The sequence below is a fragment of the Protopterus annectens genome, chromosome 2.part1 (genome assembly GCF_019279795.1).
Source record: "Protopterus annectens isolate FY-2018-M chromosome 2.part1, PAN1.0, whole genome shotgun sequence".
In the NCBI taxonomy this organism is placed as follows: Eukaryota; Metazoa; Chordata; order Ceratodontiformes; family Protopteridae; genus Protopterus; species Protopterus annectens.
Genome location: NC_056729.1, coordinates 497,890,898 through 497,908,201, shown reverse-complemented (window position 1 = coordinate 497,908,201; position 17,304 = coordinate 497,890,898). Strand labels below are relative to the sequence as shown.

The 17,304-nt window shown below is 36.8% G+C and overlaps 1 protein-coding gene across 1 annotated transcript in view; it reads right to left on the bottom strand.

Moving 5' to 3' along the window:
• The window catches only part of LOC122794856 (latent-transforming growth factor beta-binding protein 2-like), a gene marked incomplete in the record, with an annotated part of 523,235 nt that overhangs the window by 500,994 nt on the left and 4,937 nt on the right, over nucleotides 1-17,304 (bottom strand). The window contains 1 exon segment of the mRNA XM_044063459.1: nucleotides 13,977-14,065. Within this exon segment, the coding sequence (XP_043919394.1) occupies nucleotides 13,977-14,065 (89 nt within the window).

Here is a 17,304-nt window from a genome sequence, read left to right as displayed (position 1 = left end):
CACACCTCAAGATTGGTGGCAACGCACGATGCATCGGAGACCATCCAGGTGCAATTAACCATAGGCAAGACTGCTCTGCAAATTGCAGCATGTTACAGGCCACCCTCACAAACTCAGGAACCTCACATGGCTTTCCTGAAAACACTGGAGGGGATAAATGTATCTCCAAACACCATCATACTAGGTGACTTCAATTACCCTAATATAGACTGGGAACACTACTCAAGCCCAAACACCCTAGCCCAAAAGTTCCTGGAATTCATAAACTCAAATGCCATGGAACAACTAGTCACCATCCCCACAAGAGGAGAAAACATACTTGATCTCATCATCATGAACATGGGAGCACAATGTTCAACACCGGAAGTATACCCCTCACTGGTGAGATCAGATCACAAACTAATCTCGCTGGAGGTCCTCATCCCACCCCCACCTGAAATAAAAAAGACCACAGTAAAGAACTTTTCGAAAGCCGACTTCACACTTCTAAAGACTAGTGTGGTCTCCTTTAAGGCCCTCGAGCCGGCGGAAAACAGTACTCAAGCCGCTGAATCACTTACAAATGCCCTCTACCAGCACCTACAGGACTGCATGGATAAGGCAATCCCAAGCAAAACAAAGACTCTTTGTACCAAAGGCAAGCGTCCAGTCAGGTGGACCCCAGCCATAAACAAACTCTACAACAAAAGGAGGAAGCTACTACAAGATAGAGCAAAATCCTTAAAAGGTAAGACACCTTTGATCACTATAAGTAAAAAACTAAGAGCTCTCATAAAATCATCCAAAGCAAACTTTGAGAGAAAAATAGCTAAAGACTCAAAAGACAATCATAAGGCCTTCTTTAGCTATGTTAGAAACCTGGGAGGAAACTCCCAGATATGCTCAGAACTAGTTCAAAATAATGTGAAGATTACTGATCCTACAGACATTGCCAACATACTGGCTGACCGGTTCAGTGCAAACTTCTCCCCTCCCCAAAAGGAGAGATATCTATACCACACGATTGCAGCCACCCAAACATCTCTAACGCCCAAGTGAGAACTGCTCTCTCCAAAGCAAAAACACAGCATCCATGGGACCTGATGGTGTCCCCGGCTGTGTGCTCCACGAACTCAACGAGGAATTAAACCCACAGCTAGGACAGCTGTTTAATCATAGTCTCACCTCTGGATACATACCCAGGGAGTGGCGCACTGCGACGGTGGTCCCACTTCACAAAGGCAGTGCCTTCACCGACCCTGGAAATTACCGGCCCATTAGCTTGACAAGCCTTATCTGCAAAGCCATGGAGAGGATCATAATGGATCTCATAAATAAAGACATAGGGAATTTGCAGACTTTGGATCCAACCCAGTTTGGCTTTGTCAAAGGCAGATCATGCCTTTTAAACTTGGTTGAGTTTTTCGAAACAGTCACCAAAGCCATTGATGAGGGAAAGGCAGTCCATACAGCCTACCTCGATCTGGCGAAAGCCTTCGATACAATACCCCACTAGGGTATCATTGAAAAACTCATCAGCTTAAATGTTAACCCATACATCACAAGATGGGTTGCAAACTGGCTGAGTGACAGAACCCACAGGGTCAGAGTTACTGGTGCCATGTCAGACTCAAAGCCTGTCACAAGTGGTGTCCCACAGGGCTCAGTCCTGGGCCAACTCTTGTTTGGCATCTACTTTTCCGAAGTACAAGCAAACACAGGAGGGTTATGGCTGACAAAGTTTGCAGATGACTGCAAACTGGGCGTAGTCGAAAACACATCTGACACAGATATCCTTCAGAAGGGTCTCACAGAAACGGATAACTGGTGCCAGAGCCATGGCCTAAAGTTAAATGCCAAAAATGCATAGTCATACCCTTCGGGAAAAACAAGGTTACCCCTAGCTACCATATAGGTGGCAATCCACTGAGCACAGAAGAAGTTATCAGGGACCTGGGGACCCAGGTTGACAGTAGCCTGTCATTCGACACCCATGTAGCTAAAGTAGTTAGGAAGACCTTCTACATTGCCCACCTTATCATGAAGGGATTCACATCTAGATCAAGGGAGGTCATAGTCTCCCTATACTCATCACTCATCAGACCAATGATTGAGTACAATGCCCCATTCAGAATGCATCTGACCCGACACTTGCAGCAGCTGGAGAGGCCACAAAAGTTCCTCACCAAAAGGATAAAGGGTCTCAAAAATCTGTCCTATGCTGCCCGACTGAAAGAACTTCAGCTCTATTCAGTCGCTTACCGCTTGCTCAGAGGTGACCTGTGCCTGACATACAAGGTCATGTCAAACTCAGATTTGATGAATATGCTTCACCTCAAAAAATCTAGATCCGTCAGAGCCACAAGGGCGGGAGACTTAAACCTCGACACAGCTATTAATAGGACGTGCTGGAGGGATAGATTTATCACCCAAAGACTCCCTATGCTGTGGAACAAAATCCCGGTATATGTGAGGCAGAGCACCTCGCTGGCCTTGTTCAAGAGAAATCTTGACCAATGGATGGGAGATCACAGATATACCCCAGGGATTACCTCAGTGTCACTGCTCGACAGAGGCACAGCAAAAAAAAAAAAATAAATAAAAAATAATGGGTATAGTTCCCCATACTAAAGGGGTGGCGTAAGCCACAAAACTATGGGCTAGGCTTGTAAATGCCCTCGGGCAGATAGCGTAGTATGAACCTATGAACCTATGAACCAAAAAGAAAGGTCATTCATGCTAAGACACATAATACAGCTTATGCTTTTAGTAAGTGCCATCTGGTTTTGTCTTACATTTACAGCTCTCCCAGCTAAGAAGGCATTAGAATGTTTCAGTAAACATTTTCTCCAAGTGAATTCTGTTTATTAGCATGTCTTCTGGTGACATGCAAACCAGACAAACTGTTAAGGACACCTTGTTTACCAGAACAAACTTACAATAATCAATATTCTTTTCCATTTAAATGCTTTGTAGTAAACTTGTTACTGAATATTCCTAGGGTTAACCTCATAATTTCCCTACTGAATTATGAGAAAAAGCACACTCATTTTTCTTTTGTCATGCTCTCTTCTTTCTTAACAGAAAATTGAGAATCAGGATCTCCTTCAGCTTGCTGACTCAATTCTTTGTGGACTAAAGTTTTCTTTTTCATCCAAAGCCTGTTCTGCTTCTAAACATGTCTTCCATCCTCCAGGAAAATATTCTGAAGACAGCTGGATATAGTAACTTAAATCTCACATTTGCCTCTTGACATCCACTGATAGCAGAGATAAACTTGCTTCTCTTCTGCTTGGTGCACAACCAATAATCATTTTCCAGAAACACTCTGTTGGCAATAATTTTAATGCTAATCACCACTGTTTGGTCAAGAAAGCATCTCTTTTGACTTCTGTGATCACATTTTACTGATGTAGGTCTTGGCTGGTTTCTGATGGTCTGATTTGGAGCATACACATGACAGGCCCTGTCCCTTAACAAATCTTGATACAGAATACCAGTTCAGTTAATTTGTGCTTTCATAAAATAAATACAATGCACTTTTTTCCAGTCTTCCTGGCATAGTTTTCCCTTAGCACTCTTGCCTTAACTATTTTTTGAAATGTTTCTTCTTGAGAAGCTTCTTGGTTCAGCCAATCTTTCAAATGTCTTTCAATTGACTTAGCTCCACACATAAACTGAAAATGACAAACACCAGATTGACAGTAAACAGCTTTACACTAAAAATGACTGAAAAAATGTAATTTATACAAGGGAGGGGTTTATGCCCTTGCCCCATTGCTGTGCGACCTCAGAGTTCATATACACACACACACTCCTATATATATATATATATATATATATATATATATATATATATATATATATATATATATATATATACATATACATACACATATACACACACATACATATATGGATTCACTTCAGAAGACAAAGCCCAAAATCTTGAATTTCAAAAGACTGAAAACTCAAAATACTTTTGAATACTAACACACACATTAGATACCAACACTTACCATATTCCAGCACAACTACATACAGAAACAAATAAAAGAAACTGTTTAACACTTCAAGTATAAGCAGGTGGGCAAGATGCCCTATGCCCTTCCATGTGGGGGGCTGTGCCCCCACACCTCCTGCTACTTAAATATATCAACTCCGAGATTGCACTCCACAGAACAAAGTGGCAAACATACCATTACTTGTTTCAAGATTGCCTATTGTAACCTTAGTCATGTTCCCTTCTAACTTGCTATACTACAACTTAACTCATGTTACTGTAGTGAAGTACAATGTCGGAGTTTATATAATTAAGTAGCAGGGGGTGGGGGGGCTTGCCCACCCACATGGGGTGTGCAGGGGGGCTTGCTCCCCCAGCTTATATTTGGAGAAAAGTAATACTGTTGGTCTTGTATTCGTTTCTGCATCTACTTCTGCTGGAATATATTAAGTGTTGGTATCCTGTGTGTTTTCAGTATTTTGAACTTTTAAGATATTGGTTTCAGTCTTTTGAAATTCAAGATTTTGGACTTTCAGTCTTCTGAAGTAATATATATATATATATATATATATATATATATATATATATATATGGATCCCTATCATATGATAGAAATCTCATTTGACTGAAATTTATTTGACTATGACCATAAGACAAATTTCAAAAGACTGAAAAGTCACTTGACTGAAACCCATAAGACTGAAACCCATAATACTGAATTTCAACAAACTAAATTGCAAACTGAACCATATAAAATCAAACTATGTGGGGGGCTACACCCCCTAACTATATACACTAACTCCAGGATCGCACTACAGTGGGGAAGAAGGCATAGCAGTTGCAGCATTTAGACTACTGTAAGGTATGTAAAAGTTATATGCCCTTTTCCCCACTGTAGTGAAATCCTGGAGTTAGTATATATAGTTAGAGGGGTGTGGGGATGTAGTCCTCCACCTAGTCTGGTTTTATATGGCCCAGTTTACAATTTAGTATGTTGAAATTCAGTATTATGGGTTTCAGTCAAGTGACTTTTCAGTCTTTTGAAATTTCAGTCTTATGAGGTTTCTATCATATGATACAGATCCATATGATTAGCAGGGGGTGTGGGTAGTGCAGTGGAGCTTACTCCCACCCCCCAGCACTGGAAAATGTGAGAAAATCTAAGCAAATAGAATCATCTGGAAAATCCACTGACATCAAAACACATTTTTCAATTTTTTTTTGGGGGGGGGGGGACAAACCCCACTACATCACCCATGTGGGGCAGGTTACACCAACCCTATCCCCTTTTAATTATATATATACCAATAAGAAGATCACATAGAAGTGGGGAAAGGGCATAAATCTCCCTAATACAAGTTCAATTTTGCCAGAAGTGTCAGTCTCATTTCTTGTTAAAAAAAAAAAAAAAGTAACACCTTTAGTAAATCATCACTTACAACATAGGCAATCGTATATTTACATGAAAACAACCCATATTGACACATTTTTAGTTGAAAACACAGTACATTCATTATAATCCAGTCATTGCCAGTTAAACAGTACTCAGCTCATTCAAATCCTTCCTTCTTTTAAACATCATTCCTCTAAAAATGTATTCCCCTTGTATTGTTCTCACAATTTTTATTTTTTTCTATGTAATTTTCTCCCACCCTTTTCTTCTTCTTTTGGCTTTTCCCGGTTAGGGGTCACCACAGCGGATCACCTGTCCTCTCATGATTGGCAGTGGAGTTTTAGTGTTGAGATGCCAGCCCAGCGCCCAACCTTCCACAGAAGGCACACACATACACGCACTCATGCCTAGGGCCAATTTAGAGCATCTAATCCACTCCCTTTTTTAAACATCCCATTTCCAGTTGTTTCATCTCTGTTTCTATATTCACTACTTCTAGTACAGTTGGTTTAGACTTTGATTTCCATTTTCTAGTAAATGCTTTCTTGGCAGCCACCATAATTAGACTCAGCAAGGCCTTACTAAGTCTAGGCAATTCCAATTCTGTATCATAGCTCAAAAATCATTTTTTAAGTTAGAGCAATTTGCTCACCCAGTATTTGTGATACAGAAGGCTGCAGGAATTTTTAAGTATGCCAACTCATTACACTCTCAAAAGTATGTTCGCAATTACCTCAGCAACATTTGCTATCGACCCGAAGAAAAATTCTTTGGAGTCTGCTTGGGGTATACAAATACCAATGTAAATACTTCCAAGCAAAAATCCTAAATCTTCTACACTTCGTTGCATATTTGGGAAGTCATGCATATAACCACCCTTTGTATTTTTGTGAATTGCTTATCCAATCTTTCTTCCCAATCCTTTCTAACCTCCTAATTCTTATAGTTATCATGTAATATTTTAAATGCTCTACTAATTTATCTCTTTTTTAACAGCAGCTTCTGTTCTACATTTCACTAAAAACTGTACCAGTTATGGTCTTTCACTTAGGATCTGCTTACTTCTTTCTCTCTGCCTACACTCTGATAGCAATGTTCGATAGGGAAGGCGATCTCAAGTTTGTAGTCCAAATAAATTCTTGGCCTCTTCCCATTCTGTTACCTTTCCCTCTCTATTTGCTCCAAATATCTTGGTTCCTTTTTTTTTTCTCTCACGACAAACTCCAAAATCCAAAAGAATGACTAGCAGTCAACTAAACCAGTTTATTAAAAAAAAAACTAGCAACTCGGCTTATACTAAGCCTTCAAGGAGTAAATTTCAAATGACTGCAGTTCTCATTTTATACCCACATATATTCAATCAAATAATTAAGCAATTAAACAATAAAATAGCTAAAAACACATCTATCTAAACCATAAATTTCCAGCAACAATCTACATTTAAACCTTTTGGAATCAAAGTATCATATTTTAAAATAAAAACAGTCTCTTTATACAACATTCTTATTTAAAGCAGCATCTTCAAAATATGTTTGCTCTAATATGGTAGCTTTTAAATCTTTATAATCACACAAATGATGTGCTTTAAAGTGTTGAGCCAAGGAACTTTCTTTTTTACTTGTTCTAATGTCCCTTAGATGTTCCAATAGCCTAGTCTTAAACCTTCTCTTTTGTCTGGCCTATATAAAATTTGTTACACCCACATCTTAACGCATAGACTACACTTTCTGTACAGCAACTAAATGATCCAATGGCACCAAACTTCCTGTTATTTATAACAAGAAAAGTCTGTACAATGTGTTTGCAGCCCTTGCATCTACCACATGGTGTCATCCCTAACTCCTGAAAATGTTTCCTTATTACTTCTTATGTTCTGCTAAATTTAGTATGAACATATCTCTCTTTTATAAGAGAATATCAAATTATGTTCTACTAAGCCTACTAACTCTGGATATTTTAATAAAAATTGCCAGTAATGTTTTATAACATTTTATATTCTCACTAAGCATATTAAATGTTAAAAACTACAAAAACTATTTTGGTCTATATAAGCTTTTTATTTTATTAGACATATTAGCCTTATTAATACATCTTCCATATCTCTCTCTTCTGAATCTAGCCATACTTCTCTCTATATTATTAACATCATATTTCCTATTTATAAACATAGCTGATGTTTCTAATAATTAAATTTCAAAATCTTTATTATTATTCCAAATTCTCGATATTCTTAAGTAATGATTCTAATATATGAATTGGATGACAACTGTTGCCTAGTATAAATTGATTTACATCATCAAATTTTCTATGCAACTTGGTGACTATCTCTTTACCAGGAATACCTTCTAGTATTATATCTAAAACAGAAATCTTATTGCCCCACTGTAACCAAACTGCAAATGAAACCTATTTTTGTGCAAATCTTTAACAAATTGTTCAAAGTCTTCTGAACCTCCATCACATAAGAAAACCAAGTCATCTATGTATTTATAACACTTAACATACTTGTTATAAAATGTGTGTGTAGATACATTCGATCTCCACTAACCCCATAAAAAGATTTGCATACATAGGGGCAAAAGACAAACCCATTGAGGTTCCTTGTATTTGATGATAAATTTGTTCCTCAAAATAAAAATAATTATTTTCTAAACTAAATTTAATCAAATCTATCACATAATTAGCCAATGGAATGTCACCTAGGTATTTATAAAGAGCTTCCATACCAAAAAATATGTTTGATGTTAGTATACAGGCTTTTTACGTCCAGTGTCATCCAAAACATATTCTCCTTCCATTTTATTTTCTCAATTTTGCTCAAAAAATCAAGAGAGTCTTTGATATATGATGGGAGACGAACTACTTCCTTCAACAAATGCTTATGTAATGCAATACCCAAACTATGTAAATATTTCTTCTTGGCTGAGACTATTGGTCACCCTGGCGGATTTACCAATTGTTTATGCACTTTCGGCAAACAATACAAAAATGCCCTGTCTGTCTTAACATTAAGCAACTTCTTATCTGCATCTTGACGTAGACCAATAGCCCAGGCTATATCCTTTCTCTATCAAGTGTTTATATTTTATTTTTGCCTCGTCTAACTTTAATTTTGTTACCACTTCATAAACTTCTGTTCTTGAAGTAAATCACAATACATTCTGCTATATTGTAGGTAATGCATCACAACAATTTTATTTCCCTTTTCTGAAGGTTTGACCACAAATTCATTCTGCTCAGAAAATTTCTTGAGTGACATCCATTCATTTTTTGTTAAATTATAACTAACATTCTGTTTTATAAAATCATTATGTAACATTTCAACTTCAAACTCCACCACAGATTGAAATTTCTTTATACCATCATGAGTAAATGGCGGCATAAAATTACTTTCATGTCTGATGTATCTAAATTAAAATACGCATTTAATTCACTCACACAAAATAAAAAAAAAACATCTGATACATTTTGCTCATCATTACTATTTGCAGCATCAAGAGACATCCGTATTTGTAAACAAAATATTTTGTGTTTGAAACAAATTCCATAAATGCATTTTTCTTATCATTTTAAAAAACTATTTTAAAATAGTGTAGTCTAGGCATTGCAGTGGGTATACATTTAAGACCATATTCTAAAACAGCTACTAGATTATCATCTAACACACTCCCTGATAAATTTAATACTAAACCGTTCGTGTTACATATTTTTTCAATATCATTTAGTCCTTTTGTTTCTATTGCTGTTGTTGCTCCGCTGTCGATAATTCGACTTTTCTCTGAACTGTCCACGTTCATATTCTCCATAATGTAGTTTCCTCGATTGATTGGGGCTATAGTTGGCACGAAAATTATCCTGCATATACTGTTGATTTTTAGGTTGTGGAAGGGCAGGATATTGTCTTTCCTCGTCTATATCAGTCTGTCTACAACTGGTATCTGCCATAGATGTCTCCCCTTCCGTTTCACCGGTCACTTCCTGATTTTGAAAACTAACCCGGGATCTACCTTTTTGATTGGTCGGCCAAAAAAAAGCTGTACCATTATCAAGCTTTCAGATCTTTTTAATTTTTGCAGTTTTTTCTCACATAATTTCTTCTCTAAACTAACCAACTTTTCCTGGATTTCATGCAGACCACATTCAAATTTACTTTTGTCAACCAGGATTATCAGATTGTTACACATAGTAATAATGTCTTTTTTAATATCCAACAGTTTAACCTCATCTCGCTCTGCCAATATTGTAGTCCATTCCATTGCACAGATATGGGCAGCAGCTTCCCATCTCTGTTCAAAAACTTTTCCATTCGGTTTAGATGCATCAAAAGGCAGGGAAGAAAATGTCATTGCTCTAAGCCCTTTCGGAGCTATATCTAAGTCTAAATATCTCCGTAGGCTCATCCTATTGTAATGAATTGCCATTTCCTTATTGAGCAATTGCTCAAGTTTATTGAGCAAAAGTTTCGCTTCAGAAGAAAAAGCAGTGTAACGCTTACCTACATCCATAAACAGTTTGAAAACGCTTGCTACGGGTCTCTTTGAGCATCCTTTCCCAAATTGGAGTGGGTAGCCCTTCACCACTGTTACTGGCCACCTCTGCCATCCTGGTTATTGTCTTGATTTGGTCTCACAAATGTATCCATAGCTAAATTAGGAAGATGTGGAAAGTTCTTTAACAACACATGGTATATTATTCCCTGGATCACTCGACATCTCACAAAAATTCTCTCATGACAAACTCTAAAATCCAAAAGAAGAATGACTAAGCAGTCAAGTAAACCAGTTTATTAAAAACCACTCTAGCACCTCAGCTTATTCTAAGCCTTCAAGGAGTAAATTTCAAATGAATACAGTTCTCATTCTGTTACCTTTCCCTCTCTATTTGCTCCAAATATCTTGGTTCCTTTGACAGATTTCTCCAGTAAATTCCAGCCCTGTCTTGCCTTTTGTCTGTATTCCTAATTGTACTCATCCCTATCAGAAGAATCTTTTCTCCATTCCCATGTTGCCTTAGTTCTTAGTATACTTTCTGCTACTTTATGAACACAGCATTGTGTGGTTGGTATTCTCTTTAAAGATTTGCATCCCAAATCCCAGTCTTTCATTGTTCCTTCAGCTTCCCCCCAATTTTGTCATTCTTTTCCACTTTGAATTCTACCTTTGTTTGTGCTATGTATAGGAACCATAACTGTGAAGCTCTGAGAGACCTCTTCAAATCAGGGAATGCCAAACCACCTTGTTCTACTGGAAGGATCAGCTTATCCCACTTGACTCAGCAGAATATCAGGGACAAAGGAAAGAAGCATACTTAAATGAATTACTAAAGGAAAACAGATAATGGTAGATTTGTGGTAGTAAGGGGCTACCGGTAAGGGAGGAGGAGGATTATGCTGGCATGTATTTTATATTCAACCTAAAACTATTACGGAGTTTAAGAAATTTTTTGGGGAAATAATCGGGTTCAGACGGCAATATTACTTGTAGGTGGGGATTGGAACTTGATATACACAGTCAGGAGACCTAGAAGGGAAAATACAACAAAAGAGGGTAGATTTCTGAAAAAAATGTGAAAATATTTGGCATGGAAGATGTGAATTCGGTAGTAGGAACTTGGAGATAATTTACATATTATTCCACACTGTACAATACCCAGGCTAGAACAGACAAATTATATGTCACAGGTACATATGCATTTAATTGAAAGCTTCAATACACATCCAGTAATTACTTCAGATAATCATTTGCAAACAATAACCAAGATAAAAATGCAGGGTAATGAAGTAAAAATGAGACACTGGAGCTTCTCTACCCACCTGTTAAAAAGAGAATTATTTAAAGAATGGGTACTAGAAATTATTCAAGATTTATTAGTAAAATTAGAAATTTCTTTAGAGGTTATAGCAAATAAGTGGGACAAAATGAAAATGGAGCTTAGAAAGAGTAAAAATAAAAGAAAAAGATATGGTTTCAAAGTAAAAATAATTTAGAGGGGCTAATAATGGTTAAAGTACTGCAAAATAAGGGAAAACAACAAGAGGAGGTGCAAATGTAGAGTGCTAAAGAGAAAATAAGTGTGTCTGGATAATAAGCTATGTACAGTTTAAACCGATTGCTGTTAATTGACTGTTTTTAGAACTTCGAGTACAAAAACTTTAACCATAATGACTTAAGACAGAGAAAATAAAAATAGAAAATAAAAAGGTTGTTGCTAAACCTAGGAACCCTACAACAAGAAAAATAACCAGAGATTCTGTGTATGTATTAGCAATATTTTGGAGATTATATGAAAATTTGTATAAAGCAGAAAAATGTGGAAAACAGGAGCACAAATGTAAATACTTATGGAAGACTTAAGTATGCCAAGGTTAGATGCAGATCAGGCTCAACAATTTTCAGTCAAGACAGGAGAATATGACAAAAACAATAACACATTAATCTGCAGGTAAGTCCAAAAATAAATGGTATTCCTGTGAAAGTCTGGAAGGTGTTTTTTAACAATACTTTAAAAGGAGGGGAAGCACCAACATCCTGGATGAAAGCTGTGGTGGCTGTAATACCGAAACACCAATCAGACTTATCTATAGATAAACCCATTTCAATTTAAACCATGATTATAAAGTGTTGATGTCCATAACAGCTAAATGAATGGCAAAGTTGTTGCCATAATTGATAGGTATGGATCAATGTGGTTTTGTGAAGGGAAGGCAAACATTCAACAACATTAATAGAACAAAGATGATCCAGAGGGAAGCAGAATGTATAAAAATATCACTGTTGATGGGTCTTGATGCACAGAAAGCATATGACAGAGTAAGCTGGGATTTTACGAGTAGGGCAATGGAAGCATTTGCATTTGTTGATATGGTAATAAGGTTAATTAGGAGGTGGAAAGGTTCGTCCCTCTTACGTTTCATGTAAAAAGAAGAACCAGCAAGGGTGCCTCTTTTCCCTTTGTTATTTGCATTACATCTAAGGCCATAAGCACAGAAAATAAGGGACTCAGAAAATCAAGGATACAACTGATATAGCAATCAACAAAAGCTGGCTTTATTTGCAAATATTATTTTGTACCTGATAAAACAAGAAAAGGAAATTTCAGTCTTGTGGAACATTTTAAGACAGTTTCAAGTCTTTTCATTATATAAAATTAAGGAAGATAAAACAAAAGATATAGCTGTAAACTATGTACACACACATGAATTGGTTCAGCAATACCCATATTTTTAGGGGCATGATAAAATGAAGTATCTAGGACTATGGATTAAAATGGATTGTGTTATGACAACTAAGGATATGTGGGAAGAGACTATATAAAATATAATGCAAAAACTGAGAAACTGGAAGCACTACATTTTGGATATGGATAGCAAGTTACAAGCAATGAAAATGTTTTTAGTCCCTTCAGTTTTATATACAGGTCATGTACATTTTTTTAACCAGAGGATAAGTTGTGGACAGTAATTAATAAAAAGTTTAAGGATTTTATCCTGGAGGGGAAAATGGAAAGGGTCAAGTGGAATATGTTGATCCTTCCAATAGAACAAGGTGGTTTAGGATTAGCTGATTTGAATGGATATTTTACAGCTACTCAGTTAAGGCTCCTATACATAACACAAGCAGGAAGCTATAATTTAAAGTGGAAAGAGATGATGATGAATGTGGGGGTTCAAGAAATAAGAGAGTGGGAGTTTGGATGCAGATCCTTAAGGAGCATAACAGGCACAGGGAATATTATATTCATAAAGTAGAAGAAAGCATTTTAAGAACTAAGCCAACACAAGAATGGAGAAAGGAGATTCTCCCCATAGGGATGACTGCAATTTAGGTTACAGAGGATAGGCAAGAGGGGGCTGAAATTTACTGGAGAAAACTGGCAAAGGAACCAAGGTATTAGAAGCAAATAAATACAAAGGGAAAAGTAAATATAATGGGATGAGACCAGGAAAACATGCTCCTTGGAGAGCAATTGAAAGGCGATTTAAAACTAGCATCAAGAAACAAATTTACATAAGGCTGTAAGACAATGGAATGCACAACAGAAGAGGTTGCTGAACTGCAGATAAAAGGTATCTGGGTGAGATGGAAAATGGGGAAGGAAGAGGTAGAAGCAAATGGCTAACTACATCATTATCCAGCTCTGATGGAATAAAGATGTTGGCCATTAGGACTAAATCATGTTTGTATACAACTAGATTCCAATCACTAAAGATACTGCACTGACAAAGCAACCCATCACCTTCATACCAACATGCCTCTTACAGTAGTAATACCTATCATGGCAGCATCTGATGTGCAATATTACTTCAGAAGAAAAACAACTTCATAAGATGACATTTTTTTCAGTATTCACACGACTTTGAAAAATGCTGAAGGTACCAAAAAGAGTCAGCTAGACAACACAGGGAAGTACTCATGAAACAAAATACTCAGCAGTATGAAGCCATCTCACAAAGGAAAGTAGCACATCAGGAGTATAAATGCAACAAATGTAATGTGTGCTACACAGATATTTCTCTATTGTGTAATAAGGTTATATGACCTGCCATTACAACATATGCACAATATAATGAGAAGCTTCATTATTTTTGTTTCAGTTACATACCTGCTGCACATGGACTACAAGCACGAGATCCAGTTTCATTCGCATGTGATCCAGGCCGGCAAGGAGAACACACCAAACTCCCTGTAACACTAAAACAAACCAAAAATAACCTCAAGATTTCTTAATCAAAGACAGTAAAAGATTTTTTGGTCTATCAGATTACCAATAATGGGACCCTCTTTGGTGTCTCTTATAGATGGGGCTTATCCTCATTCCTGTCAGTTTTTGTTCTTGGAAGCCCCCAAACTCATGGGTATGTTTGTTCTATGCATTATTACCGTATCAGCTTATGCCAGCCATACACTCCAAGCTACCCCCCCCCCAGTTTGCCAGATTGCCCCTGACATCTAACCAAGCATACTTCCTGCTTATCAAGAAAAAAAGTGTAAGAAACTACACGGTTTACAAGTAATATAATGCTATATATTTGATGAGCTTGCTGGAAACTCCAACATACAAAGCTGGATGGGGAGGCAGGCCATGCATAGGAAGAACATGCAACAGTATAAAGAGGGCACACCAAGGAAAGTCCCAGTGTTACTTTTAAGATAGATTTTAATGAACTTTTAAGATATATTTTCATGAGTTAATCTGTTAAAAGAATCCTCAGATCTTCTGGTAGATTAATAACCTGGTTTCCAGGTACATTTTGTGTGTGTGTGTGTGTGTGTGTGTGTGTGTGTGTGTGTTTCTACACATCGTTAACTATTTGCACTAGCACTCTATTACTAGCAGCTTACCTACAACATTCCCATTTCAAACCTTTTAAAAATATCCTGAACCCAGTATTTATGCTACTTGCTAAAAACTAAAGTAATATGTACATAATTTAAATGCAAATATACAAAAACCTCCAAAATAATCTAGCTTTCCTAAAACAGCAATCTCAAGACCACACTTTTATCAGAAACTTTACTAAAAACAAACAGCATTTCCCATTCACTTAGTTATTAAAAACGTTTGCACGCACACTGCAAATTCAACACACCCACACACAAACTCCCCACAAAATTAAATACTGCCCATGCTATTTGTATCCCAGTTAAAAGAAAACAAATTTAAATAATAAAATGATGTACCCCAATTAGCCAAATGGAATGCAGCACTGCTGTTGGAAGGACCCGACTATAAATTAACTAAACTAACTACAAATTAATTCAAGGAATAACTAAAGAATAAAACTAGCTAATCTTAACATAACACCAGATTATCAAAATATATCAGAGACACTACAAAAATGATTTAAAATACTTCAGAAACTAAAGTAGAAATCCCTAACAAGATGCTCCATTCATAAACTACTAAACTCTATTCAGAAGGAACTTTAATTACTATAGCCCTCTAAAAACAAAGGAAAACATTACTCTAAGATACAGAAACAATGGAGTGGAATATATGAGGTCTTATCTGGCTTGTGTAATCCTTGAAATACCTTTACAAACTGCCACAAACTTATTTCCTTAATGCTGCAATATAAGGCATTTCCATTTGATACACACCAACCCCCCATGTATTCTTTACAAATAAAACATTTTACATCAGTGAAGAAGTGTTGTACGCTACTACTGTATACAATAAGCTAAGGAGATGCTTACTACAACACCCACAATGGAACCGGGGAATAATGCTATGTTAGCTTTATGAAGCTTTTAGGTGGTTATCACATGGTGTTCAACTACAAAGAGTTCCTAAGATTCTATTTTATCTCGGAGTTTCAGTGCAGCAGTACACTGAATTTGACATCCTCACTTGGCATGTTATACCTCAAAATGGGTATTTCTCTGGGTGTTGTAGGAGGTGATTAGGATAATTGTTTGAACTGAGCTTTTCAGCCAGCAGGATTGCTACAGTTTCAGGCTGGGTGTAAATGTTGTCGATTATGATTAACTCGGCACATTGCTGAGTGTCCCTCTTGAGATTATGAACATAATTTTAAAAAGCCTTATGCTCATCTTTCACCTAGGAAGCTGACTTTGCCTCGCAGTTCCCTCTGGCAGATTTAACCAGCCCTCTAATTGGTCTGCTTAGACTGGTGAGTGTATGTTTGCATTGTTCTGTCTGTTCCTTCTTAGCTTTGGACAGGATTTGTTGTGGAACATTCTGAGACAGTTTCAAGTCTTTTTGGGATACAAAATTAATGGAGATAAAACAAAGGCAACAGCTGTAAACAATGTACCCACACACAAATTGGTTCAACAAATACCAATATTTATTGGGACACGATAAAATGAAGTACTTAGGAATGTGGATTAAAAATTGATTCTGGTGCGGCAGCTAAGGATATCTGGAGAGACTAAACAAATAATACAAAAACTTAGAAAGTGGAATATCTGTTTTATGGATATGGATAGCAACATACAAGCAGTGAAAATGTTTTTAGTCCCTTTAGTTTTATAGACAGGTCAGGCACATTTTTATCAACCAGAGGAGTTATAGTGAATAGCAATTAATAAAGAGCTGAAGGATTTTATCTGGGAGTGGAAGATGGCAAGTGTCAAGTGGGATAAGATGATCCTTCCAACAGAACAAGGTGACTTGGGATTACCTGATTTGAAGGGACTATATACTTAAGGCTTGCATACATAGCACAAGCAGAAAGTTACAATACAAAGTGGAAAAGGATGACGATGAACAGGGGGAGGCTCAAGAAACAAGGAGAGACTGGGATATTGGATGCAAATCTATAAGAAGAATAACAAAAATCGAAAGTATTCTAAGAACTAAGCCAACGAGGGGATGCAGAAAGGATATTCTGCAGATAGGGATGACTGCAATTAGGGATATAGAGAATAGGCAAAAGTGAGCGGGAACTTACTGGAAAAAAACTGGCAAAGGAACCAAAAGAGGCCAATAATTAATTTGGACTGCAGGCTAGAGATTGCCTTCCCTATCAAGGATGGAAATCAGAAAGAAAAAGGGGGATAACTACGCAAAAGAGCAGCACTAATAGCTAATAATTTTTTTTTAAAACAAGAAACACCTTTATTAAATTATCATTTAATATCAATGAAAAGAAACCATACTGACAATTCTAGCTGCAAGCATACATTACAGACCACATTGACACAGTTGTAGTTACAAGCTTTATACATCACTTATAATTTACCCAATCATTTTCAGTCAGACATTACATAGCTCATTTAATTCCTGCCTTGTTTGTGAGTTGCTTGCCTAATCTCTCTTCCCAATCCTTTCTAAACTTCTCTGATTTTTGTAGTTATCGTGCAATAGTTTATATGTTCTACTAATTATTCTTTTTTAATGGCAGCTTCTGCTCTAAATTCTACTAAAAAAGCCACCAGTGCTAATCTTTTGCTTAGGCTCTCCC